At 44.2% G+C, this 26,864-nt stretch overlaps 1 protein-coding gene across 2 annotated transcripts in view; it reads left to right on the top strand.

Annotated features, from left to right (window-relative positions):
• Nucleotides 1-26,864, top strand: part of szt2 (SZT2 subunit of KICSTOR complex) — a 156,002-nt gene that overhangs the window by 119,187 nt on the left and 9,951 nt on the right. For both annotated transcript variants that reach the window (XM_030048953.1, XM_030048952.1), the window contains 10 exons: nucleotides 399-524; nucleotides 2,185-2,387; nucleotides 5,832-5,928; nucleotides 6,873-6,956; nucleotides 7,531-7,605; nucleotides 16,892-16,957; nucleotides 20,273-20,486; nucleotides 22,964-23,147; nucleotides 23,272-23,394; nucleotides 24,585-25,101. In XM_030048953.1, the coding sequence (XP_029904813.1) occupies nucleotides 399-524; nucleotides 2,185-2,387; nucleotides 5,832-5,928; nucleotides 6,873-6,956; nucleotides 7,531-7,605; nucleotides 16,892-16,957; nucleotides 20,273-20,486; nucleotides 22,964-23,147; nucleotides 23,272-23,394; nucleotides 24,585-25,101 (1,689 nt within the window). The remainder of the gene's footprint in view (nucleotides 1-398; nucleotides 525-2,184; nucleotides 2,388-5,831; nucleotides 5,929-6,872; nucleotides 6,957-7,530; nucleotides 7,606-16,891; nucleotides 16,958-20,272; nucleotides 20,487-22,963; nucleotides 23,148-23,271; nucleotides 23,395-24,584; nucleotides 25,102-26,864) is intronic.

The following is a 26,864-nucleotide window of genomic DNA, read 5'->3' as shown; positions in this document are numbered from 1 at the left end:
AAAGTCGTCCAGCTGGTCTTTCTCTAGTTGATAACTAGTAAAGATTGGACTGAATTATGAATATGCTTGTGTGCATTTGTGTGTGTGTGTGTGTGTGTTATACAAGAAGAGGGGTTTTGTATATATGCTGTTGAGTTGGTCCCACAGATTTTCTTTGCACATTCAAGGACAACCTTGCAAACATACCTCAACTCCACCAAGATGAAAAAAATATTCTGCACTTTATTTTTTTCTTTATTTTTTTCTCTTATTTTTTCTGTCGATGTTTGAGGATTGGATATGGAGCCCAGCGTGCTTCTCTTCTGCCCACAAAGTTGTTTTGGGCAAAGCAACTGCACCTGCCAGTTCACCACCTGAGCCTCCAGAGGTGATATAACTTTAATCATGTGCCTCTGCAGGTGGCAGACTTGGACACCCTGAAGCAGTCGTCCAGGCTGGTCCACTACTGTGCCACCCCTCTCCTCTTTGACCCCATTTTCCGCAAGCAGATCCAGGAGGAACAGATCATCCAGCCTCCAGAGAAGGTAAGCCTGCTCTCTGACCTAAATCGGGTACAGGAAGATTGAAATGGGCCCCCAAAATATTCTTGGAAAACTGGTGCAGTATCTAAAGTTACTCATGTTGTGTTGCCAAAGCCTTCAAGGATTTTGTGGCCCTGTCAACAGAGTTTAGTGGAGTTTGCAGTCCAGGTTGAAAACACACCGACAGCAGACATTACCATTCAGCGTCACACACGTGCACCGCTCACTGCTCACATGCTGCACAGTCATACTCAGTCCAGACCAGAAACAACCTACGTGTTGATTTTAGTTTCTCTCTCCCCAGTCTGAACTACCACACTCTGTACTTTCACTCTCATCTCCATTAGAGACTCACACATTGTGATTCAAAGTGGGGTCCAGGGACTCTCAGGGTCCTTGAAGGGCTTCAGTGAGGCCTCCGCAAAATGAGGAATTCTGTAATTTTATTCACTAGAAATTGTCACAAAGCAGAAAATGTATGAGGGATCGTGTTAAGATTTTCTTCTTTCTGATTTAATCGCACCACTATTTCACACCACTTCATCTGATCAGTTTATCATGCAAATTCAGTTCATTTCAATCAAAAACATGAGAAAACAAAACAGCCAGTGAAAAAAAAACATACATTTGTAAAACAAAAAAATGAATAAGAATAATCACAAAAAAATAGCAAAAATAAAAACATTTCTAATTATTAAAACGATACATTTAACCATCGGATCAGTGATGCTGGATCAGCGTCAGATTTCTGGTATTCAAATACATAGCAAAAAACAAAAATCTCTTGATATAGGCCTAACCGGCAGCCGGCACAGGGCAGCCCGGCACACGGCAGCCCGGCAGCCCGCACAGGGCAGCCCGGCAGCCCGCACAGGGCAGCCCGGCAGCCCGCACAGGGCAGCCCGCACAGGGCAGCCCGGCAGCCCGCACAGGGCAGCCCGGCAGCCCGCACACGGCAACAATAATATTGTCCTCCATTTTTCGATTTCCTTTGGCAGTTCTTGACATAGGTGACGTAGGGAGAATATCAACACTGATTGGCTATCGCGTCAAAGCATCACGCGATGTCGCGTCAAAAGTTGAAATTTTTCAACTTGCGCGATGAGGCGTTTGACGCGATAAAGCGTCCAACGCGATAAAGCGTCCAACGCGATAAAGCGTCCAACGCGACGCGATGAAGCGTCCAACGCCCGACCCGAAATCGAGCGTCATCGCGTCTTTGCATTGACTTTTAATGTAAACTTGACGCGCGAATTCGCGTTATCGCGTCCGGTGTGAACACACCTTAAGCATCTCTGTGGGGGCAAAATCTCTCCAAATGGGGTCCACGGCTTATCGAGAGTCAACTTGGGGTTCCAGATCATGAAAAAGTTCGAAAACCGCTGATTTAGGTTGAGGAGAGGGGTGGTTTTAACTTAAAAATTTTGCCTAGTGCAGTTTTAACAATGCCTATCATTCTGCTGCACTGTAGACTAATTCAAATGATATAGACTGGCAAGTATTAGTCATAATACAACACACATTTTGCATGATAAATCCTCAATAATCTGCAAAATCAGTCTCTGCAAATAAGAAACTATTTTTATCTGTGTGAGCCTATGTATGCATGACTGAGTTTGGTAATGTGTGTGTGTGTGTGTGTGTGTGTGTGTGTGTGTTGCAGAGACGGCACCGCTCCAACGACTCCACGGCGTCGGGTCGGGACCGGAGCTACAGCACCGACTCGGCCGACATGCTGCCCAGCCGTCTGAAGGAGGAGGCGTGGCTGCTGGAGATCTCCAACACCTTCCTGCAGCAGTACGTCCAGTACCTGCAGAGCATGGGCTTCATCCTGGTCCAGGTGCGGCCGCAGTCCCCGGCCCGCAGGTCAGTGTCCGCACCGTCAACGCTCCCCGGCCAGCGAGCGAGCTCCGTTTCAGCTGTTTGTTTTGTTCTGCTCTTTTGGCGACAGCGGCCTCGAGTTAATTTCAGGATATTAAAGGTGCTGCCTGACGCATTTTAAACATGAGCGCTATTATCGCCAAATAAAGCGCTGCACCTTGGTCTAATTTGCATTTACAAATGAAACCATGATGGAAATGACTGAAAGCCTCTGATGCCAGTCGTATTGCTGGTGCCATTTAGCAGTCCAATTTCCTGCCAAGTGGTGCACCATGTAAATGTGCCTTATCTGCATTGCAATGCTCTCATTCAGTCACGGTAATAACAGTAATTTCTGAAAATTAATATAGTGCTGATTTATTGACGTTAAAATTATTTAGGTAGCAACGTCAGTTTTTGTTAATGCACTGAAAGATGAGTTTGCTCTCAAATCTAAATGTCACTGCCTACACTTCTGAAAGGGTTAATGAATTGGTCTCATAATAACAATGAATGTCTGCAAGCTGTGCTGCATGTTGTAAATAGAAAATACTGAACAGAAATTAAACCAAAAACATTTTATATTCTTTAGAGTAATCACATGGAATAGGCAAGGTCACTTTTATGAAAATATTGTGTATCAAAGTAGTGACATTAATTTCGATCCAAATAACTTATTTCCATCTAAATACATTTTGTAGAGTAGATCATAAAATGATAAGCGGCTTGTTTTAAAAGTAAAACAGTATCTCTGTGCCGCTTTGAGGAACTGGGAGGGATCGAGCAAATTTTTCTCCCATGTTTGCTCTTGATTTCTCAGCTTAGAACGGCCAGTTGTAATCAGATGTCACATTTTGTGGTAAATTCAAATTATTTTGTGGTCCCAACTCTCCAGTTTATTATGACTCACTCATCCTGTTCTTCTGTTCCTGAGCTGCAGCTTTGTCCTCATCACATCACAGCCACTTCAATCAGTCAAACTCACAGCCTCTGGCTTGTAATTTCTGTTGTTATTTTTGCGCCCACTTCTCTTCCTTTTCTTTCTTTTGAAGGTTTTTGGGTTTTAGCAGAAACATCAAGCGTCCACACAAAACATTGACTGAAATGATGCTCACAGTGTGTGTGGCAAGGCTCAGTCTGTACAGCAGAAGGACACTGGAGAGGAGCACTGTGGTTTAAACCTCCTTGTGAAAGCATTCAGAACCACAAAAAAAAAAAAAAAAACATGACAAAGAACAGAAACTCTGCTGCAACACCGGCGCTGATATGGGAGACACCATTTACACTTATCAAAATGTGATTTGTATCTGCACATCCTGTCTGGAGAAATGCATGCATATGCAAAATGTAAATGCACAGCACGTGGGGTGTTTGGTCCATTTACATGTACGTTGTGCATTTATGATGGGAATGTGATGGGATGAGCCACAGCGGGCGGCATTCGAAATTTGATTCGCACAGTGTGTTCCACAGGGACAGAAGCACCGTCACCGCAGGTGGAAACGCAAAGACGTCACTGCGGCTTGAAGTCTGAAAAATAAGATCTACCCACAATGTAGGCAGAGTGCAGACAGGAGAGGAGAGCCTACATATAAATACCACATGTAAATGCAAGATTGTGATTGGAGCGTTGATTGTAATCATGCGCCCGAAACAGGAGGTCGACGAAATCATGGATTTGCCGTCTCCGCCGCTGCAGATGCAGGCTGTGAATGTGATCACTCGACTGCCGTTTATCTGAAGCTTTTTAAATTTGTTGCGCACATTCATAATCCCAAGAGGAAGAGCACTATCGATTCTGGTGACCCCCATGACCTTCCCGCTGGCGTCAGGCCAGTCTCTCAAGACAGACGTGTGGCTCCTGTCGTTTCCGAATGCTTCCGCCTATCCATTTATATTTGTGCAACCTGAGGCTGGTGGAGAAAATGCAGGTGGTCATTTCGCCACATCCTTATCCACTCTGCAGTCACATCAACAAGAAACCACATCTTAAAGCTTAGCGATGATCATGACAGATTTTAACAGACTGCAGTTCAGACTCTGGAGCGTTTGAAGATTTCAGGACATGATTGATTGATTGAACAGAGGCAATAATATGATTTCAGTGGAATCGAGCTAATAAATGCCCACTCAGCGGCCGTTACACTCCTGACCGGCCTGCAAGGGACTTAAGTCTGTTATTCATCCCAAGATCACTCCCAAGACTCCCAAGATTTTTCCTCTAGTGGCCTTTTGGTTTTTGGGTTTTCTTCTTGGCCGCTGTGAGGGTTCAGGTCAGGGGGGGCGCCGTTTACTTTCCTGTAAACCGGGCCGCCCTTTGAGACGGTGACTGTGAATAAGGGCACTAAACGAACTTGAGCTCACAACGCCCCATTGGTTATCCAAACCACTGAACTGATCAGGGACACAGGCACAAGGTGTGACTGAGGATTTGTGCTGTTTCAGGGATATGCTGTTACCTTTGTGTCATTCACCCGTAGCACATTTCATTCAGTCCTGCAGAGCATGATGGAGCTGCAGATGGCACTTTAATACCAGAGGTGTAAGGCTCACTTTAGTCGCACAGTGTCTGTATCCAGTGAACATTCAGGTGTGCACAGGTGGGTGTCAGCTTACTGATCATACATGCTCCTCTGCCAGCAGCCGCCAAAAACACCAGGACGAGCTGTATATTTATGTGGGTAGAAGTTAATTAGGCCGGCTGACAGGCTGAATCACCGCTGGCTCGCTCCCCTCGCCACGGCACGGCTTTCTTAACAAGGCAACAAGGCTTCAGCAAACACACGGCGTGTCCTTCGACATGATGACTCAAGTTCCTGCTCCCTCCACACAGCCAGGCTGCCGGGACTTTTTTTTTTTTTTTTTTTTCATCACGTCCAGCTACACAGAGCAGGGCACATATCCAACCCCCATGTCAGTGACATTTGGGACATACCTCATTTCTGACGCTGCTTACATGCTGTTGTGTGTTTTCTGCAGCCACAGCCTCACTAACTGCTGCTTTGCTCTTTGAAATGTGGCAGACCTGATCAGACCATTAGTGAGTGGAAAGTATCTCTCAGACACAAACAAGTGAAACCGTCCCTGTTTTTTTTTTTGTTTTTTTTTTATTTAATGAATGCATCGCTGTCTTTCTGCCTCTCCGACACACCAGCATCAGGCCTTCAGTCTGCCTCCTCCATTGCTCATCGAAAGTGCTGCGATCCCCTCCTGACCTCTGACCTCTGCGCGTTGCCGCCCCCTGGCTGATGTAACCACAGCAGATGTAGCGCAGATGCCTGTCGCTCTCTGGCCGGGGAGTGTGTGATTCATTATACTTTGTGACTTAAGCGAAGGGGGCGACTCCCGACCGGCAGCCCGGCGGCCCCTGGGCTCGGATCTTCTGTGGTTTCTGACTGACCTTTGACCCCCTGTCCTCTTCCCTCCCCACCACTCCCAAATCTCCCACAGCATCGCTCGGGCTCGCGCCGCCATGCTGAGCTCCATGTCCTCGGAAGGGCGGATGTCTTTTTCCTACGTCAAGCAGAAGAGCGAGGACAGCCCCAAGGTCAGTGCTCGCCTCGCAAACGGGAAGATGGCTCTCCTGCCGGAAGCCGCGGTCGGGTTGTTTTAAACAGAGTCTGACTGGTACATCAAACCAGTATATTCATATAAACCCAGATACCAGAGCTCACATTCAGATGCATGAGGTCTAATAGTATTAAGATTTTAATCCTTGATTTCAGAGGAGGGTTTGATGTCCCATGACAGAAGGGTAAGCCGATCGTAGGAGTGTTTTCTAAGAGCAATTCAATGTGCATAAGGAAATTTCTTAAAGCAGCACATAGCGGGAACCTACAACGGCGTACTCGGGTCACAACAGGGAGAAAGAAAAAAAATACATATTCAGGAGAGAGGTGGTAAAAAAAAACTCAGAATTTTCAGGATTAAAGTGGTACATTTACAAGAAAAAACTCTTAAATTTATGAGAAAAAGCTTGAAAATTCTGAGATTACAAATTTGCAAGAAAAAACTCTAAGAAATTCCAAGATTATCAGGAAAAAAACAGATTTATGAGAGAAAAACTCATGGAAAAATAGTTTTTTTTTTCCCTAAATTTGTGACTTTTGTTTTGTTTTTTTCTCATAAATTTGGGACTTTAATCTCAGAGGATATCAGAGTTTTTTCTCATAAATTCACAGCTTTAATCTTGAAAATTCTGAGTTTTTTTTTTTTTTTCCAGACTATAACCCCCCTTCCATTTCCCCCCTTCAGTGACCCTAGTTCACCATCGTAGGAACGCGCTATGTGCTGCTTTGATGCTTTGAGAAATTAAATGTCCGTCGCTCTCAGTGTCACTGTGTGTGTGTGTGTGTGTGTGTCTGGTTCTGAAAGGGTTAATGAGTTGATCTTATGATGACACTAAATGTCTTCAAGCTGTGTGTATAAATATCAGAATATCAGCCTCCAAACAGCCCCTATTGGTTGTAAGGTTATCATGTGACTTCTTAGCAGACCACGGCGTCGGGCACCACGGCGTACCACCTGCAGAGGGCGCTGCCGGGGGGCATCGTGCTGATGGAGCTGGCTTTCCAGGTGAGACCATGAACGTCTCTCACACCGACACCGTGTGTTTCAGCAGGGTGTTTTTTTGCGATTACATCACAATTTTCTTGTAATTTTAAATATATACAAATGATAATTATGAGCGTTTTCTTGCATTGTTTATTTTTTATTTAATTATTTATTAATCAATTTATTTTCTTTTATTTATGTAGTGAAAACTTATAATACATTTTTGCTAAATTTATAGTAAGTTTCCTGTCATGTATTTTTAATACTTTTTTTTTTTTTTTTAATTATTTTGTCACTAATTTTCCGACAATGTTTTGCTAATTTGCTGTTTGGGAACTTTTTGTATATCAAGTGAATTTGCTCAGGTTTCAAAGGGTTAAATTCAGCTCCAGGTAGCATCAAATATGTCTTTAAAAAATGTTTAAATTCGTCTCTCTGAAACTGGCAGATTCAAACTGAATCTATTCCACGACTTGGATTTAATGCGCCACACTCCCTCCTGTTCACTTTATTAATTTTTCCGCCACACAGTAATTATGATGTGTTAATTAAATAGATCAGAAAGCAGCGTTTGATTGCCCTCTCCGTCTCTCAGGGCTGTTACTTCTGTGTGAAGCAGTATGCACTGGAGTGTTCCCGCATCCCCATGGGCCAGACCGTCAATTCCCAGGTAAGTTCCTGTCACATTTTCTCCGCTGGTGATGTGGATGCTGCGGCGGCGGCGGCGACAGGAAACGCGGTGCTTTCCTCCGCTGTGCTGTGGGCTGTTGTCGTGAATGACAGCATGAATCAGAGAGCAAATCAGAGTGTGAGGGTGAGAAAATAACAGAGGGCTAGGAAGAGGGAATAACAGAAAATGAAAAGCAAAACGGTGTAAACGGTGCGATTTTACAGATGGGTGGGCCGCCGCAGCGCCGTGCTGAGGGGGGGGGGGGGGCTTTGGCTCAGCAACAATTCAATATCCAATATTCATTCACTAGTTAGGCAATTTGATTTGAGAAAGTTTTTTTTTGGATGATTTGATTTCATAAACCACAGTTCAGTTAATGACTTTGACCCGTGCCTTTGCGTTCCTCTTCAGGCTTGTGCAGGAAACTCTCCAGAAAATTTTAACTGCACATTCGGCACAATCTGTTCTTTATGGATGAAATGGTAATCAGTAATCAGTCCTTTGTGAAAGCCACTCAGTCGCTATGTCTTCCCTTGTTTTTTTTAACGTCTTCCTTCATCTGGGGAATTCAAGTTTCACCAAAGAATCGGCGGCGAGGCGTTGTGGCTGGATGAAGTTGTAAAGTTTCCTGAGTGCTTGATTTCCATTTTACAATTCCCACACGCTGCACAACTTTAGTCTCGGACGCCATTTCTTCGCCTGTTTTTAGGTCGAGCGGAGCTGGAAATATTGTGTCAGCAGCTGGGTTTCCATCCACCTATTTTTATTCGCGTATTCCGAAATTGCGAAAAAAAAAAAAAACTTGGATGGAAACGCCAGAAATTCGAAAAACGGCCGAAAATTTGCGAAAAAGTTTTTACGCTTGGAGGGGGTGGATTTCTCAGCGTATCGATAAAAGAAAATGTGACTTTTTGCTGTGGAAACAGGTTTTGCGAATAAACGATGACTGGACCGGATACCACGTCACACTTCTACGCTACAGTCTCATTATTATTATTATTATTATTATTATTATTATTATTATCATTAGTCTCTTATTCCTTATTTAGGATGGTTCAGTACGAAGTTAGCGCTGCCAAAATAGTAAGCAGACTTCTCCCAAGAGCCGACAAGTTCAACAGGAATCTGTCCCTGATCAGCTGTTGAGTGTCAGCTGAGTGTTTGTTGTTGTTCAGTCGACACACAGACGCTATCTTATGGCGTCATCTCACGGCGCACTCTCCTCTCAATAATCGCAAAACAAAACTAATGGAAACAGGCATAAATTCGCATTTTCTTTTGCGCATTTTGACAAAATTCGCTCAAAAATTTCGATGTATTTGGATGGAAAACCAGCTACTGTCGCCTGCTGGAACAGAAGTGGGGTCTTGCACCTCGTAGTATTTATCACCCGATTCAGGTTTCGGTTGTGTTTTTTCTAAGAATCGAGAATAAACCCATACAAAGCATGTTGTCTGGACTCAGGCTGACATCAGCGTGATTTCTTCCAGTCGATTGATTTGTCAGCACCTGACTGATTTCAAATTGGATTATGGCTCCTAGTTTCCAGGGGTCCTTGAGGAGGATTTCAGGAAACCCCCGGCAAAATCAGAAGTTGTTAAATTCACTCGGATATAATTTTGTAGGAATGATCCCTTATCACACACATTACTTGCCCACATGCCGTGTGAACAGTTCCACTGTTCAATACCTCATCAGTGTTCCCATGTGGAAGACTCCTGCTGTAAAAGCTTATCGTGGCAGGTCCGGTTTGTTTTTAATAGTGTATCTGTGGTGTGAAAATGTTTGAGACGCTGCTGCACGCCTCGGAAAATAAAACATCAGCGGCTCTGATATCACAGTACCAACGTTTTCCTTTTCTTTATGTGACTGAGGTTTTCAGACAGGAACATTACCAGACAGCAGCACCAGCCTGAGCAGGAAACTCGGTGCGTGACAGGACCGTAAGTGTGGGGAAGAACATTTAAATAGTCGATTTCTAACAAAACATGTTGTTGTTGTTTTTTTTTTCTTGCAAACCTCACAGTGAAATGATGTTGAGTGTGTTGCAGCAGTCAGTGCGGCGCTGTGTTTTTATTCCGGTTCTGACGCCTGCGGTCGCCACTGTGATGTTGGTTCTGGTTTTATTTTGCTCAGCGCTCACTGCTGTGGTGTTTCTGCACTGCACTTTCCAGAGATCACAGTTTAGCAAATTAAACTGTATGATGTCAGTGTTGCTAAAATTATAACATTTATAACATTTTTTATGTTTTTTTTTTTTTTTTTTTCATTTTCCATTCTGTTCTGTTTCCGGTAGCTGTTGTTGCTCATAATAGCCAGTAAATTACCCAGTTTTTTGTCTATACGGTGGTCCCTTGTTTATCGCGGGGGTTACGTTCTAAAAATAACCCGCAATAGGCAAAATCCGCGAAGTAGTCAGCTTTATTTTTTTACAATTATTCTAGATGTTTTAAGGCTGTAAAACCCCTCACGACACACTTTATACACTTTTCTCAGACAGGCATTAACATTTTCTCACTTTTCTCTCTTGTTTAAACTCTCAAAGTTCAAACCTTCGTAGAAAAATAAGTCCAGTATTACAGAATGAAACCAAAGATCAAAACCTCCCGGCACGGACGAGATTGATTGACAATGGTCTACAGTGCCTTAGCCAATCAGGACGCAGAACACAATGCGCTGTAAAAAAAAAAAAAAAAAAGCATGCAAAATTGCACTAAAAAAAATCTGCGAAACTGCGAGGCCACGAAAGGTGAACCGCGTTATAGCGAGGGACAACTGTATATGCAAAAAAAAAAAAAAAAAAAATTAAGACTTCACTTTCTGCACAGCTTTTGACTTTTCCCAGTAAAGAGCTACCAGACGTCGAGTGCCCAGAACAGCAGCTGTCATCAGCCGCTTGACTATAGGCTGAATAAAACTGTTTTATATCAGTCAGCTAGAGAGAAAGATAAAACCAGACGGACATTTATGGACATTTTATTTAAGGACCGACAGCCTCTGCCAGCACCTGCACAGCTTCTTCCTTTCTGTGCCACCAGGTGAGTTTTGTCAGGTAGTCTGCCGGGTTGCTTTATGGAACAAGCGATGCAGTTTACGATATAAATGCAGCGTTAATTTTGACAAGACAGAGGCGACCAGGTGCCTCCGCCGTGCAGGACAGAGTAACATTTCAGTGGTTCAGCCTCTGGACACACAAAGTGAGTGATCAGGAAGTGATTTACTGAGTTAGATTCGGCCCTGGCGAGGCTGAAGACACCAGCTCTGCCTGTGATCCTGCAGCCGGCTGCAGACCGAGAGGCAGGATGTGAGTTTGAGTCCCTGTGCCACGTTCACGCTGCCACACTGATGATTCAAAATGCAAAATGAAGCTCCTTGTAGCTCCTGTGTGGTCGTTACCACGCCCTTTTTGGACTTTGAAATAACAACATACAAAAACAAACAGAGAAATATACTTCTGGTGTCAAGAATGTACAGAAGTCCAGAAGCCACTGTTTGTTTGTTGGCTTGTTTGTTTATTAAAATCCCTATTAGCTATTCTTCTTGGAGTCCACATAGTTTATTGGTGACAGTATTATTAAATATATGCTTAACCTTCCAAAAAAATAAGTCGTTTTCTTGACACTAGAGGAATACTTTCTACATTTTGTTTGTTTGTTTGTTTGTTGGTATGTTGTTTTTTGTTGTTTTGTTCTATTTTGTTTGATATGTATCTATGATTTTCTTCCAATCCATGAGCACCAGAGAAGTTTCAAATCCTGGTGCATTTCCAGAGAAATTCTTTATGTGTAAATAACATCAGATCAGTGTCGAGTTCAGCGTCTTCTGTCTCACAGTGTTGCACCATCCAGTGTGTTTATAACATCATGTCACTGCTCAAACTGGCTTCTCATTACTGTATATATTTCCAGAACAGTCAAAAAAAAAAACAAAAAAACAAAAAACAGAAGCGTTGTATTGCATTGACAAACTTGGCAGTGAAAACAAATGTGAGGCTGCTTGCTGCTGGACGATCTCTGTCTTTCTGCTCTTTACTCGACAGTGTGTAATATTTCCTGACAGGAACCGGCAGATGAGCATGGCAGCTGCTTATTCTGTTTCTTTGCGTTTTTGTTTTTCCTTACAGAACTAGGATTTTTTACATTCAGTGGTTTGTCATGTATACAGCACAGAAAGTGACTTACAAGTGGCTGTGAGTGAGTGTGCCAGGCAGAGCTGCAGTGCCTAGTGGAGGTGATGCTGGTCGACCTCGACAGACTATACACGATATGGACAGAAGTATTGGGCCACAGCTCTTAATCAGTGAATTCAGGTGTTTGATTCAGTCCCGTTGCCACAGGTGTGTAACCTCCAGCAGCAGCCATGCAGTCTGCCTTTACCAACATCAGTGACAGAGCGTCTGGTTCTAAAGAGCTCACTGAGTTCCAGGTGCTGCTGGAATAGTGATGGAACAGGAAGCCACCGCTGCAACAAGTCAGCTGCTGAAGCTTCTTCCCTCCTAGATATTCCACCATCAGCTGGAAGTGGGATTATTGCAAAGTGGAAGCGTTTAGGAACCACAGCGACTCGGCCACCAGGGGGCGGCACCACGTAAAGTGACAGAGCGGGGTCGCCGAGCGCCGAGGCTCATAGTGCGTAAAAGAGTCCGACGCTCTGCCGCCTCAGTACCTGCAGAGCTCCAAACCTCCTCTGGCATCAACATCAGCACACAAACTGAGCGCCGGGAGCTTCATGGCCGAGCGGCCGCACGCCAGCCTCACATCACCGAGCACGACGCCGAGTGGCGGACGGAGCGGTGTAAAGCACACCGCCGCCGGACTCTGGAGCGGTGGAAACGTGTTCTGTGGAGCGACCAATCAGGCGTCTCTATGTGGCGGTCTGATGGACGAGTCTGGGTTTGGGGAACGCCAGGAGAACGTTCCCTGCCTCCAGGAGAACGTTCCCTGCCTCCAGGAGAACGTTCCCTGCCTCCAGGAGAACGTTCCCTGCCTCCAGGAGAACGTTCTCCGCCTCCAGGAGAACGTTCCCTGCCTGAGCGCATTGTGCCGACTGTGCAGTTTGCTGGAGGAGGGGTCACGCTGTGGGCTGGTGTTTCTGGGCTCGGCCTCGGCCCCTCAGCTCCACTGAAGGGAAATCTGAACGCTTCAGCTCACCGACACATTTTGGACAATTCTCTGCTTCCAGCTCTGTGGGACCAGTTTGAGGAAGGAAGGCCCTTTCCTGTCCCAGCATGACTGAGCCCCAGTGCATAGAGCAGCTCCATAAAGGCGTGGCCGGCTGAGTTTGGGGTGGAAGAAGTTGAGCGGCCCGCACAGAGCCCCGACCTCAACCCCATCCAACACCTTTGGGATCAACTAGAACGGAGACTGGGAGCCGGGCCCTCTGGTCCAACATCAGAGTCACAAAGGCTCAAAACTCCCACAGACACTCCAACATCTGGCAGAAAGCCTCCCAGAAGAGTGGAAGCTGTTCTGCTGCAAAGGGACCAACTCCATATTAACGCCTCTGGATTTAGAATGGGAGGTCAGAGAAGCTCCTGCAGGTGTGATGGATGTAATGTGTAGGTGGTGGTCCAATACTTCTGTGCATACAGTGTATTCACATGGCTGCATGTTGAGGTTGGGAACGGCAAGAGAAACAGACGCATTTTTTCCTTGTGCCTTTAAAAGCTATATTTGAACTGAAGTCATCACACCTACACTGCACACACTGCTGCCCTCCCACCAAGGACAGATCCATCAGGGACTCGACTCTATACGTTATATAAGTGATGGTGACTGACAGGAGGATGTACTCTGTCAGCCAAGCCTTCACTGTGTTCTCTGCATAATCGGGGATGTGATTTTTTTTTTTTCTCTCTCTCTCTTTTATGGATTTCTCCGTTGGGTGAACAGCGCTGACAGCTTCCTTTCTCTCCCACTTGTGACTGATCAGTTTTCATATTTCGGAGATGAGCGCACTTTGATGTGACACAGGCAGAGGAAGATGTCAGCGGTGTCACAGCGTTTGTTTTTCCTCTGCTGTTGTCAGATGTCTGAGATGAGATGTAAGTGTTGGGCTCCCGTGAAAAGACATGATGGTTTTATACGCAGCGGGGTGGTGAAAGGGTTTGGTTAGTGGCTGAGAGAATGAAGACACATTCATAATTGTAGCTTCTGTGTTTGTGTCTGTGTGTGTGTGTGTGTTTGAATAGTCTTGAGAAAATTGTTAAAACGAATCAGCTAAATTTAAGGGCTCTAAAATTAGGCCCCTCAGGATTCCACTGTAAAAACAAAATCTCAAATTCCATGGTGGATTTTTTTTTTTTTTTTTTTTTTTAATTCTGCGATCGTATAATTTTAATTTCTGCCATTCACTGTGGAAATTGATGAAAAAACACACTTAAACAGATTGAAGGTGCTATATTTGCAGAACGGTGAATACACTGCACACTTCCTTATGAAAACAGGATTTATTTCAATACATCGCTGCTGCAGAACATCCCTGAAACCGTAAAAAAAGACCAAACAAATACATTCAGGTTGTGTTTTTATTTCTCCTGGCTGTGCAGCAGTTGAACTGAGCTCACCCTTCAGTGTAATTATTTTAAATAGGTTAGTTATGCAAAATACGTGCTAAATAATTCTTAAGAACCTCTCACAGTTTAAGAACTTTTTCTTGACATGACGTTGTAGTGACACCTAGTGACGGTAAGGAGTAACTTCAGGTAATCTGGACCTTGAATTGAATGTCTCCGAGGACTTTGATGGTGCGTTCAATTTTCTGTGCTGCATTTAGGTTCCCGCAAAAAATCCAGAACCATGGCATCCCTGCGACCTTGACCTATTAAATGTCTTAAATTCAGTTTTTCATTATTATTCGCATTCCTTACGCCATCTTTATGTCCACTCTTAGATTAGTGTTGAACATGGCGAGTAGCACCACTTCACTCAGCACAGATAGATAGATAGATAGATAGATAGATACTTTATTCATCCCGAAAGAAATTCGCAGTTTTTCAGCAGTATCCACAGATTACAGAGTATCCACAGATTACAGATTAATGTCCCTTCACGTTTAATTTCCTGGTGTTCTTTGTCATACATCCTTTACAAACTCACCAGGAGATTTGTGCGTTCAATCAGAAATGGGCCGGTTTCGGTTTTTGTTTTTAAATTCAATCCCATGTCGCATTCATACCTCGTTAAAAGTCTCAAATTTGGCTTTGAAGCAGATGCACCGAGGTTTGTGTGTGCACATGGGAGAGGGTAGATTTTACAAGTGCAGCTCGTGTGTTCATACCTGCTGTTCATGCCGTATGTGCGAGTGTGTGGGTGTGTGAAGGTCAGTTTTATCAGTCACTTCAATAGTAATGGCGTTGTTGCTTTGCCTCATTCAGCCCACAGTTCACGCTCACGTCAGTTTGCTGTCAGGCTTCCCGTGTGAAAAGTCGGTCGTTTCAGTGTGTCGGTGATTCTTGTAGGTTTGTGGTTCTGCGGCTCCACCTGCCCTGTCAGGTCTGCGGCTCCACCTGCGGCGGGTTTCATCACGTCCCATCGCACACCTGTTCCATCCCTCTCAGCCTGCGTTAGAGAAAACGCCTACGTTTCTGCCTCCGTCTGTTTTCCAGGCTTTGGAACTGACAAAAAGAGTGTCATCTTTTAATGTAGTTTTGTTTTCACCTGAAGAGGGGTCTGTGGGTCGTGGAGTAGGGAAACAGGGGAAAGTTGTCCCTGCCAGTTCACACAAACAGGACTCTGTGAAAGTTTTCCCAATCACCCCTCCACAAAACTGTCACTCAGATGCATCTTATTTAATATTTGAGCTATCACAGGTTTGTTCATACAGTGCCAAGCTCCCAAAATTTTGTGTATTCCTTTAATTGATTAGACATTTTCACAGTTGGAGAACATGTGAAGAGAACAATTTATGCATTTCCCTCTCCCACCGTTATTACCTGTCCACCTTCAGCGTAGACCGTCCTACAGTTCAGCATTAAAGGCAGAATGAGTAGGATCTGTCTGCTGTGGTTTGGAAACACAACATTCAAAGTTGGCCTCTGCTCCCTGGCTAAACTGATCGCCAGCAGCAAATTTTCCTTTCTTAAGGCTGAATTATGCTTCCGTGTAGGAAGAGCGTACGGAGGTTGTGCGAAGCTTACGGGGGTTGTGCGACCGCCGCAGAGCCTTGCCGCGCGCCTCCCAAAAATTGTAACTTCGCGGACCCAACGCAGCCCCACAAGAGCTGTGATTGGTCCGCCGAAGTACATCATTTCTGGCATTACGTTGCAACCGGCATCACATCCTGTTGTTGTGCTGGCCGACAGCGCCGTTTTTAAAACAACTGTTGTGTCTCGACTCGTCGGTTGTGTTTGAAAGCGTTTCGAGTGCTGGATCTCGCGGAAGAACGCCTGGCCGAGGAGGTGCGCAAGTACCCGCACCTATACGACTCGTCCTCTCGCCATTACAAAGACGTACAGAAGAGCAGCGACCAGACGTCACAGGGTGGTGGGTGGAGGATTGCTCAGTGTGTTTCGCAGAGGTATGTTGGACACACATGCGCTGCGTAGGAAATGCGTGCTTCGCACAACCCCCGTATGCTCTTCTAACGCTGAAGCATAATTCAGCCTTTAGGATAGCGACAAAATGAAATGACCACCCAAAGTGTAAGAGATGTAAGGCTGCCACCTACCTGTCCAAAAGAAAACAGGCCAAAAGTCCTTTGCTCTTCGTCCTCCTCCTCCTCTCCCTCAGTGCTTCGTGAAAGCTGCCAGATTTCCTTTTTTTCCATGGCCGCGATTTTCATAGCTTCCTATTGGATGTGGTGCTGTCGATGTGGCACCGTGCTGTGCTGTGATTGGCTGGGAGCTACACAGCCGCTGCCCAAAGGCCGACGCCCAGAAGAGTCCCGAGCTCAGCAAAACAAGAAAATCCAGGCGGAGGGCAGGGTCTCTGCAGACACACACACCAACACACACTGCCAGTGGCTCAGAAGTCATGATTTTGATTATTTTTGTATCAATCTATACATTGTTGTTTTTTTTATTTTAGGAAAATCCTACTCATTCTACTTTTAAGTTAAAAACAAAACTCATTTGGGTCACTGAGATGACAAAAAGTAGGTGTTCATGACCTTAATGTTTGTCCATTTGGGCTTCCATACCAAGGAAAAGTGTGAGAACCCCTGATCTGTTTTATTCCTGTAGTGTCCTCTCTGTCTTCCCCTTACTATCTGTCCATCTGTCTGTCCATCAGTCTGTCTGTCTGTCTGTCTGTCTGCCTAGTCCCACCTCATGTTGTCTCTCCATCAGGGCAGCCTCCTCACCAAACCTCGTTGCAAGCCGTTTCCAGATGCCGCCCCAGTATCTGACTCCGCGGTATGTCCCAGCCACTCTGAAGGGAGGGGTGTCTCGCTCCAATCAGGCTCCACCCCTCCCCATCACTCTGCTTGCTACCATCAGTGCTAGTCCTTTCCGTTCTAACTCTCCATGTCTTTCTCTTTGGGAGTGGGATGGCTTCCTGTGCCTAGTGAAGTCCTCAGTCCGGCTTGTGGGAGTTACGGCCTCGCCGGCCAAAAGCTTTACCTTTGTGGACTCCTCTCGGGCTTCTTGAGTTTCTCACGTAATTGCTCAGATTTGGGTGGGGTTCAAACGTACTGTTACAAAATTACAGCTATTAGTAATTACAGGCTTGAGGTGGGTTTTTGCTCATAAAAATGATATCCCTTGAACCCAGTTCAGGTATGAAAAGTTGTTGTTTTTTTTCTTGAGTCAAGTTCTGCCAAAAACCGCACTATTATTCTGACATTTCTTTTTCCTCCTTGATTTTCAGCCGGCTGTCTTGTCTTGCTTGCTGCCTCGGTGTTGGGTTTGTCCCAGCTTGTGATTTTTTTTTTTTTTTTTTTTTTGTGGACCGCCACTGCGTTCCTCCGTGCCCTTGCTGTGACTGTCTTGCAGTATTTCCTGTCATTTCTTTTGGTAGTGAGGGTTTGCTGGAATCAGGATTCCAGGATTTGAGGCCAGACTCGTTTCCCGTGTCATTTCCAGTACCTCACGTGGTTTAAATATGTCCCTTGTTTGCATCCTTAAACTGAGAAGATAAAATCAAGCAGAAGAAGTCCACTAATAGCAGATTAGGCCCTTACCTCAGTGCAATGCTGTTTTCCTGAAAATGCATAGGTAAACACAAGGGATTAACCCACAATTTCACTTTGCCCAGGAAACCTGTTATGTGCCATACCTTCTCTCAGGATTTATTATAAAAGGGCACTTGGGTTAAGACACAGACTTTCTTTGTGTACCAGCTAAATCCCATGTATTTCTCCTGGAGGTTTGGTGGTCCTGATCACAGCTCAGGACAACCTCCATCAGTTTTATATCATGTTAATCCAGCTCCTCACTGAACCTAACTCTTCTGGTAAATCCAGGTATGTCTGAGGCACGGACATAAATGTGATCTCTCTCTATTTTTTAGGCTTTTTTGTCATTGGCTGATCTTGTCCTTCTTTTTTTTTTTTCAATCAACTTGCTTTATGGTATTCCTCTGTATTACTCTGCTTCTTGGATGACCCGTGATCAAAGCTTCTCCTGTCAATTTTCCTGTCAATTTCATTGTTTTTTTTTTTTTTTTTTTTTTTTTTTTTTTTTAAATTTCCATTGATGTCTCTGAGCAAAGATGGCGAGAGATTAGCCCTAGTCCTGGTCCCAGATTAGCTTCGGATTGACAGTTTCCTCTTGTTGAAGCTATATTGGGCACTTGCCTAGCTAGAACTTGAATTTAAAAAATAAAATAAAAAAAAAAAACATTTGGGGATAGGGTTAGGGATTACAGGTTAGGAAAGGAATGTTTGTTCATGTTCAAGAGGACACCCAGAAGAGTTCTGCCTCATGGTTCTGTAGGTGACAGGGTCAGAGTTGACATGTAAGACTATGAAATACGACCAAGGCAGACCAAGAGAAAACTGTTTGCTTTTCTTAAAGGAATACTTCACCCAAAAACTGTATATTTTGCATTATTCACTCACTCTAAGGTGCATGAATGTCCAGCAAAGAAAATTGTGAACGTTTGTGTTACGGAGCTCAAAAATTCGACGAACTGTTCAAATGCAGTTGATTGGCAACTTCTGGCGAGCAAAAACAGAAACTGAAACTGTGCATCTTAAATTGTCAAACTCTGACAGTTCCTGTTAACGGCATGAATTTGGCCAGCGAATAAGCAAGAGGCAGGTTTTCAATTCAATGAACATGCAGGCCAGTGAGGTCATGTATGAAGCATATTCTGCAAATTGCTTATTGCAATTTGTTAGATAGATAGATAGATATACTTTATTGATCCCAACCAGGGAAATTCTGGTGTTCCAGCAGCATCAGTAGAAACATATAATAAAGTTAAATATAATAGAATAAAGGCTAAATATATACAATAAAGACTAAAAACTAAAAATATACATGAATGAATATGAAATGAAATATACGGATTGAATTAAGTATATACATGATTGCATAAATAAGGAGAGTTAGTATGAAACCACGAAACCAAGAACCAAGTGGCAGAACCTGACGCCTGGTACTGGGTCAGGTACCGGGCATAAGGTTCTGACGCCCGGATTTATTGCAATTTGTTAGCCAAAATACGCTGGTTCTAAATATCTTGAACATGTGAATATTGAATCAAGACTTGGATTGCAGTTCACTCTTATACTTTTTGCTGCTGTTTGTGTATGTCACTGATCAGCTCCTCCAGAAACGAGTACAGTTTTTGAACCTTCAGTCTATGTGATGCATGCAGTTAAACGTTCTTAGGACATTCAGCAAAATGTGGGGTGAATAAATGATGCATAATATAGAGTTTTTCAGTGAAGCATTTCTCTGTACCACCCAAGAGATACTCTTAATCCTCCTTATCTGTGAGGTCTGGATGGTAATGAAAGCCCTCTGCCCTATTGCCAGTGTTGAACCAGTCAGGATAAATATTCAGATCAGAGGTTGTGAAAAGGTTGCAAACACTAACAGGGGTGTAAAAGTTTTCTCTGACTAAAAAGCCGCTCCGAGAACAATGGGGTTCTTTTTGACTCTTTGATTTGATAATGGCTATTTGCATTTGTTCCAGGAAAATGGTCAAGATGAAAGTCACTGCAGTAATAGCGTTTAGCTCCCTCCCCCCCAAATTCCCTGTATTGTGCTGTAATTACTGCATGCTGTAGCCTCTCGGTGCAATCATTTGCATTTGCCATTAATGCTTTTGTAAGCCCCACTTTGATGTTGGATTTAATTAAATAAGATACTATTATGAATTTGATTGATATCTCAGTTGCTTACAAAAGACGCTCACAAAGGAGCAATGGGAGTAACAGAGCAGGAGGCCTTAAGGTGCACAGCAAAGACTCTTGGATACAAAGCAGACAGAGCTGGGAATATGTGAAACAGAAGGGTATCTCCTCTGCAGATGCAAAGCAGGTTTACCGGTGGGTTATTGGACAGATAACCATTCAGAGATAAGTGTTGTGCTAAATGTTACTTTGCTAGGTGGATTGTATTAATTTTCCACTGTGATCAACGGGGTGAAAATGGCGTTAGGGTGCATTCTTCATTTAAAAATTTTAGTTTGATGGGGCTTCTCTTCCTGTGGAGAGACACTGTTTTTCAGGTAACCTTTCTGCAGGCAGTGACGATGAATCTGCCCCTCTGTTCTAGCTCTCCATGCTCTTCACTGAGGAGTGTGATAAAGTGCGGGACCTGATGCATGTACACTCATTCAGCTACGACTTCCACCTGCGAGTGGTTCACCAGTACCTGGTGGGCTGCCACATGACGCTGCGCCAAGGCTACCAGCTCACCAGCTTCCTGGACGACTTCATCTCACATCACCCAGACATCCCCAAGTTTGGCCGCAACCACGTCTTCCAAGGTGACTTGGTTTAATGTTTGATGTTAAAGAAATACTCCTTTTTCCGACTTACCCAGACTCAGACAAGTTGCTCGACAACATTTTCACCTCTGTACTTCCAGTGGTTTGGTTCCTACAGGTGACATTTTGTGTTAGCTTAGCATAAAGACTGGAAGTCTATGGGAGTTATTAGCCTTGCCCCATCAAATTGAAAAAAACAAACCTTACAGCAACTCCAAAGCTGTCTTATTTACACAGTGGATCATGTGGATTTGAGAAACACTTTGGGGAATTTAAAAACTTGTTTTGTGAAAGAAATCCAAGTTCTCAAATTCATATGATCCACTGTGTAAATAAGACGGCTTCTGAGTTGCTGTAAGTTTTTTTTCTTTCTGTCTGATGGAGCAATTTGATGAAAAATAAAGCCTCTTTGTGCCCGTCATGGTGATACATCTGTAACTTATATGTACATGTCCTTGTTTCATCCACTTAATACTCACGTGTATGGAAGATTGAGCAAATGAAAACCGATAAAGATCTTTTCCAAAATGTCAGGAAGATGTAGAGTTTGGTCATTCAGAATGGCTGCTGTCGTTTCTGCGAGATAAAGGCGTCTTCATCAGAAAGTCATGAAGCAAATGAAAAGGTTTTCCACCCCAGAGTTCAGATCAAATCAGAGAACACTCCGGTTATAAAGGGGTTTACATGGCGTCAGTCCTGCTGCAGCTCAGGCTGTGAGGACAGAGCTTTGGTCTATGCAGTGCTCTGTTCAAGGGCTTGTTTGTGCCAGCACTCGGCTTTTCAGAAATGTCTTGTGAATAAATGAAAACTCTCCGCTCCTTGCTTAAGCAACTGAGCTGCAAATAATGTTTATAGTGCAATCTAAATAAATCTGAAGCTCAGGGTTTTTTTTTTTTCTTTTTTTACCAAGCTAGCAATAATGACACTTAAACATGGGAAAAACTACTTCCTGAAAAGTAAGTCACTGAACACAAACTGAAAAATTATTACACCACCTGTGTCTGTTTTATTGTCCTTCACCACACCGTTGAAGGTAGAGGAGGATCCGGCACAAATTAACTTCTCCACAAACAGCTCTCATTTGTTTTTTAAATTCCAAGATATGTATTTCAAATCCACATGATACGATGTGTAAATCAGACAGCTTCAGGGGTGCTGTAAGGTTTATTTCCTCACTTTGATGGAACCAGGCTAATGACTCCCATAGACTTCAAGTCTTTATGCTAAGCTAACAGGAAATGCTACCCACTGGAACTGAACCAGTGGACGTACAGAGGTGGAAATGGTATCGAACATCTTGTCTCAATTGCCCCTTTTCCACCAAAAAGAACCCGGTGCTGGTTCGGTGCTGATGCTAGAGCCGGTGCTTAACTGGTGCCAACAAAGAACCGGTTTGCTTTTCCATCGGCCAAGAGCCAAGCGGAGCCAAGTCAGAGCCACGTCATGACGTCAGCATAAAATGTGATCACGTGGGTGTATGAGACGCTCGCTTGGAATCACAGTAACCAACATGGACGACAAATGGACGAGCCATGGTAGCGATGCAAGTACAGCTCGTGTGTTTACAAGCCTACATTGCGGCCCAGAGGTGAAAAACGCAATTACTGCTGGCTACCCGTCGTATTCGTGGTCGGAACGAACGGCGACTATGTTTAGCTATACGTTTAGTGTTCGCTGTTCCCGTTTGGGTCTGTAACCCCGCCCACCAATGACGTGGTGGGTCACGTCATCGGTTCTTTCTCTGGCTCCTGTTTAGCCCCTGCTCAAAGTTGGTGCTTGCCTGGAACCAGTTTGGAACCAGTCTGGCCGGAGCTTGGGCGGTGGGAAAACAAAGAACCGGTGCTAAGTCAGGCACGGGCTCCGAACCAGCCCTGGAACCTCTTTGGTGGAAAAGGGGTAAGACTGGGGAAGTCGGGAAAGGGGATGTTGCCCAAAGGTTTGGAGTTTTTCTTTTAACTTGTCAAGAATCCACATGGCAGTGCCTCGTGCCTAAAGGACGCACACCAAACACTTTGACTCGCTGTGTGACCGTTTGGTGGCTCGGTGGGATAATGCACTCAGGTTAAATGTGCAACATTGAGAATTTCAGTCCAGCTCTCGCTGTCTGGCTGTCATCTTCCTCACTCCGTCCCGTCTGGCTGCCTCTTTCTGCAGTTCACTATTAACTAAAAAAAGCTTTTAAATTATCTCACTGCCACAGAAAAGAGGTGAATCAAATCCAAAGTGCTTTGATTCTCTTTCCTTTCTACTTTTAGTGGTTGTATATCAAGGCTGTTTCAGCCGTACCAGGGGGTCTGTCTAAGTCATTACAGAGATAAAAGACTGTCATTTGCAATGCTTTCCTTCCAGATTCCACTCTCATATTTTTTCAGATGGTGGGTTTGAAGGTTCGGTGGGTGGGCAGCAAGACCTGAGAGCCACTATGATAATTTCTGTGATGGTCTTGCTGATTTTTCTTTGATCCTTGTTCACAAAAGGGAGCTTCTCCATCTCCACGGGGATGATAACCGCTCACCAGCTCTACAACTACATCACTGACCACGCCAGCACGTACGGCATGAAGCCGCTGCGAATGTCCAAGGCCTCCGTCACCGCCGACAACAAGAAAGGGACCCCGAGCGCTGACCTCCATGAATATGCGCTCGTCGCTCTGTGGAACAGGTAGACATTTACAGCGCCTGCTCACACAAAACAAGACCTCCAGATCACATTTGAAATATGCATGAGCCGTTTCATTTTCTTCTTCTTCTTCTTCTCTTTTCTCTTTTTTCCCTTCTTCCTTTAGCTCCGGCTCTTACAAGGATCTGGAAGGCCTGCATCACCATGACGACTTTGATGTGTCCCTGCTGGTGTGCCATAATGCCGCTCCGTTTGAGGAGCAGTCGGAGGGGGAGAGGCATTTGCTGAGGTAAGGAGATATGAAAGAACAGATTGTAGAGATACAATGGCTGAAATACCACATACACACCCAAAGGTGAGGACGCCGTTTTTGTTAAAGACGTGACACTCACCCCCCCCTTGCCTCGGGGGACTCTGGGAAAGCGATTATTTTGGAGAACACAAATACGTTTTGATCTTTATCCATCACACTTTGATTCGTAGAAGGAACAGAGTGTATTTTTTTTTTTTTTTCCAAATTTCATTCATCCATACAAGTTCCTATGCATCAGAGCCAGCACCTCTGATGTTATGAAACCCTAAATCTACTGAACCCTCTGTTGCTTTTATACCGACGGGCTACACTTCACGACCTGTCGGGAGGACGGCTGTTATAGATTAAGCCAGCTCAGGTTCTACTTGTCATTTGTACCAGCTGAGATATAAATGCAAGAAAATCCTTGAACTTGCTTGTAGGAAAAAGCAATGGGTGGATTTATTACAGCTCCACCTACCATAATACCACTAAAACTTCTAACAATTAATCGAATCATCTTAATAATAACATACTTCTGCCTAAAACCTATTTCTGCACTCGACCAAATATATAGCACTTCACTTTATACTTATCTGTAATGAATGAAGAATGAATGAATGAGAAAACGATGGTCAAAAATATAAAAAAGTAAAAATTTATCTTGAACTCTCTGATGCTTGCTGACACACTGCAAAAACGCTAAATCTTACCAAGATTATTTGTCTTATTTCAAGTCAAAAATGTCTTATTACTAGTCAAAATATCTCATTACACTTAAAATAAGACATGATCACCTCAGAAGTAACTTGTTTTTAGACAATTTTCACTTGTTTCAAGTGAAAATTCACTTGAAACAAGTGAAAATTTGCTTGTTTCATTGGCAAAATTTGCCAGTGGAAAAACTGAAAATTCGCTTGAAATAAGTGAAAATTAGCTAGAAACAAGAAACAAATGTTGCCAATGAAACAAGCAAATTTTCACTAGAAACAAGAGACAATTGTCTAAAAACAAGTTACTTCTGAGGTGATCATGTCTTATTTTAAGTGTAATGAGATATTTTGACTAGGAATATTTTTTGACTTGAAATAAGACAAATAATCTTGGTAAGATTTTGAGTTTTTTCAGGGCACACACACAGCTCTGTGTAAACTGACTGCACTGTGTTCCTCCGCCTGCGTGTTCAGGCTGCGGTTCTACGTGATCATGACCAGTCAGAGGGAGCTGTTTCCCCGGCTGACGGCAGACATGCGGCGCTTCAAGAAGCTTCCTCAGATCCACCGTGACCCCGCCGACCTGGGCGGCCGGCTGCCCCCGGATCGAGCCGAGTCGCGCGGCGCCGAGCACGACCTGTGGGAGGAAACGTCAACCGAGGCCGCCGCCGTCTCGGCTCCCAGCGACGGCAACGAGTTTTACCCTCTGGTGGGGTCGTCGGGTGGCGGGACGGAGGCTCAGGGCCTGCTGTACCCCTCCCCTCTGTTCCCCCTGCTGAACAACGAGGTGGCGTCGGCCCGGAGGCAGATCCAGGCCAGCGTGGAGCAGGCCATGGGCCACTGCCGCAGGGACAACCTGTGGAGGAGGCTGTTCCACGGAGAGCACCTGGCCCTGGACAAGCTGAAGCTGAGCAAGCTGTCGTTCAGCGAGCTGGAGGAGCTGCTGGACGCCGTGCAGAGCCGCTCCGTGGGCGAAATCGACCCCCAGCTGGTAAGCATCACACCCCATCCACCCTCCCTCCCTTTTTTTTTTTTCTTTTCTTAAATCATATCCTCCCGTTTTACATGCACACACGTTCCTCTGAGTCTGCGTGGAAAATTATCTTTGTGACTCACCTGAGCTGATTCTAAAAAAAAAAACAAATACACAAACAAAAAAAAAAAAAAAAACACTTGAAATTAAAAAAAAAAAAAAAACCTGCCGCCTTAATTTTTACCGGTCAAAATAACTTGAATGCATTTTTCACAGAAATATGTCACCCTACCTGTTCTCAAAGTCATTTTGTTTTTCGAATCAGGCCCCGTGTGTCACATTAACATTAGCTCATGCTCTTATACGACGGATTATGTTTGCAATTCATCATGGAAGGTGACAGATTGAAAATTACAATAGAGCATTTTCATGTTTACCCCCAGCCCGGCGCGTCCCTGCTGTTAACCATTCAGAGCTCCACGGCTCTGCAGCAGAACACACAACCACATTTCACCATTTGCATATTTCTGAATATATTTTGGCACTCGGCATCACTGCAGACAGGTGTAGCACTCTGTTCTGAGAAGTCTCACCTCCCAAACCTTGTTTATGAAAGTCAAGACCTAACAGAGAAAAATGCTTATTTCTGCGTGGAAACAAGGGGTTACAGTACGGCTGCCTCCTGAACGTCGAATCGTCACTCACAGAGCTCCGCCGTCGACTCAGAGGGTGAAGTCCAAGAGATTTTCTTTGTTGTTTTTTCAGATATTTACCGGGAATTGCAATATGACAAAAGATAAAGTAGGGGAATTGAAAGGCTGCATCTGAGTCTGGTTCGGCCATACATTACACTGAACAGAAGAGACAGATATCTCAATCAGCATGTCTAAGTTTATTAACCCCCTGAACCCCAAACCCGCCGGCAGGATAGAAAGACATGTATTTTTTTAAAAATCGCCAAAATTCAGTCGTTTATCATAGCTGGAAGCTTTAAAAACCTATTTTTTCGTCGGAATTTGAATTTTCCGACGGTCCCTGAATGCAACATGTCCGACTTCGGTTTAGCGGTAGAAAAAAGGACGAAACTAAGCCTAAAAAAGTGATTTTTCATCCAAATCATTTTATTATACATGCTTCATTCAAAAATTCGCCAAAAAATAGTCGTTTACTCAATCCAGATCATTCAAAAAACAAAAAAATCTGCGGTCTTCAGCGGATCTGAGACATCTTGATTGATTCAGGTGAGCCCAACAGTCGCGTGACAAAAATTCACTGAATTTCAGTGTGTAGGCAGCAGTAGTAACATGGAAGGGCGCAAGGCAGTAAAAACGCCTAAGTTCATACAGGTTGGAAAAATGTTAATATTTCAGGAAATAAATCATGTGAAGCCCTACTTTTTTTTTCCTGGATCAGTGACACTTGTGGGCACCTGAAAAAAGGTTCTGTACATTTATTCCAATGTTTCTCGATTTTTGTAAAATAAATTATCAAAAAAAAATCAGTTTGCCTTTTTTATTTTTTTTAGTATTTATGGAACTATAACTTTTTCATACTGTGTGAAAGACATTTTTGAATGACTTCATGTGATAGCCACAGCTGTGCTGTTTCCATAAAGGTGCAGCATTTGTAATTGCAGTGAAAATCAAGCCCACAGTGAGCCAAAATGTGAGGGGAGCAGAAAACGCCCCAAAACTGCTTGGGGTTCAGAGGGTTAAGAGCCAAAAGTCAGTCTCAAAGCTTTACAGGCCCACAGCAAACAAAACAGGACGACCCGACTCACA

This window comes from Myripristis murdjan, chromosome 4, assembly GCF_902150065.1.
Source record: "Myripristis murdjan chromosome 4, fMyrMur1.1, whole genome shotgun sequence".
In the NCBI taxonomy this organism is placed as follows: Eukaryota; Metazoa; Chordata; class Actinopteri; order Holocentriformes; family Holocentridae; genus Myripristis; species Myripristis murdjan.
Note: the sequence above shows the minus strand (reverse complement) of the source record. Positions and strands in the feature narration are given on the sequence as shown.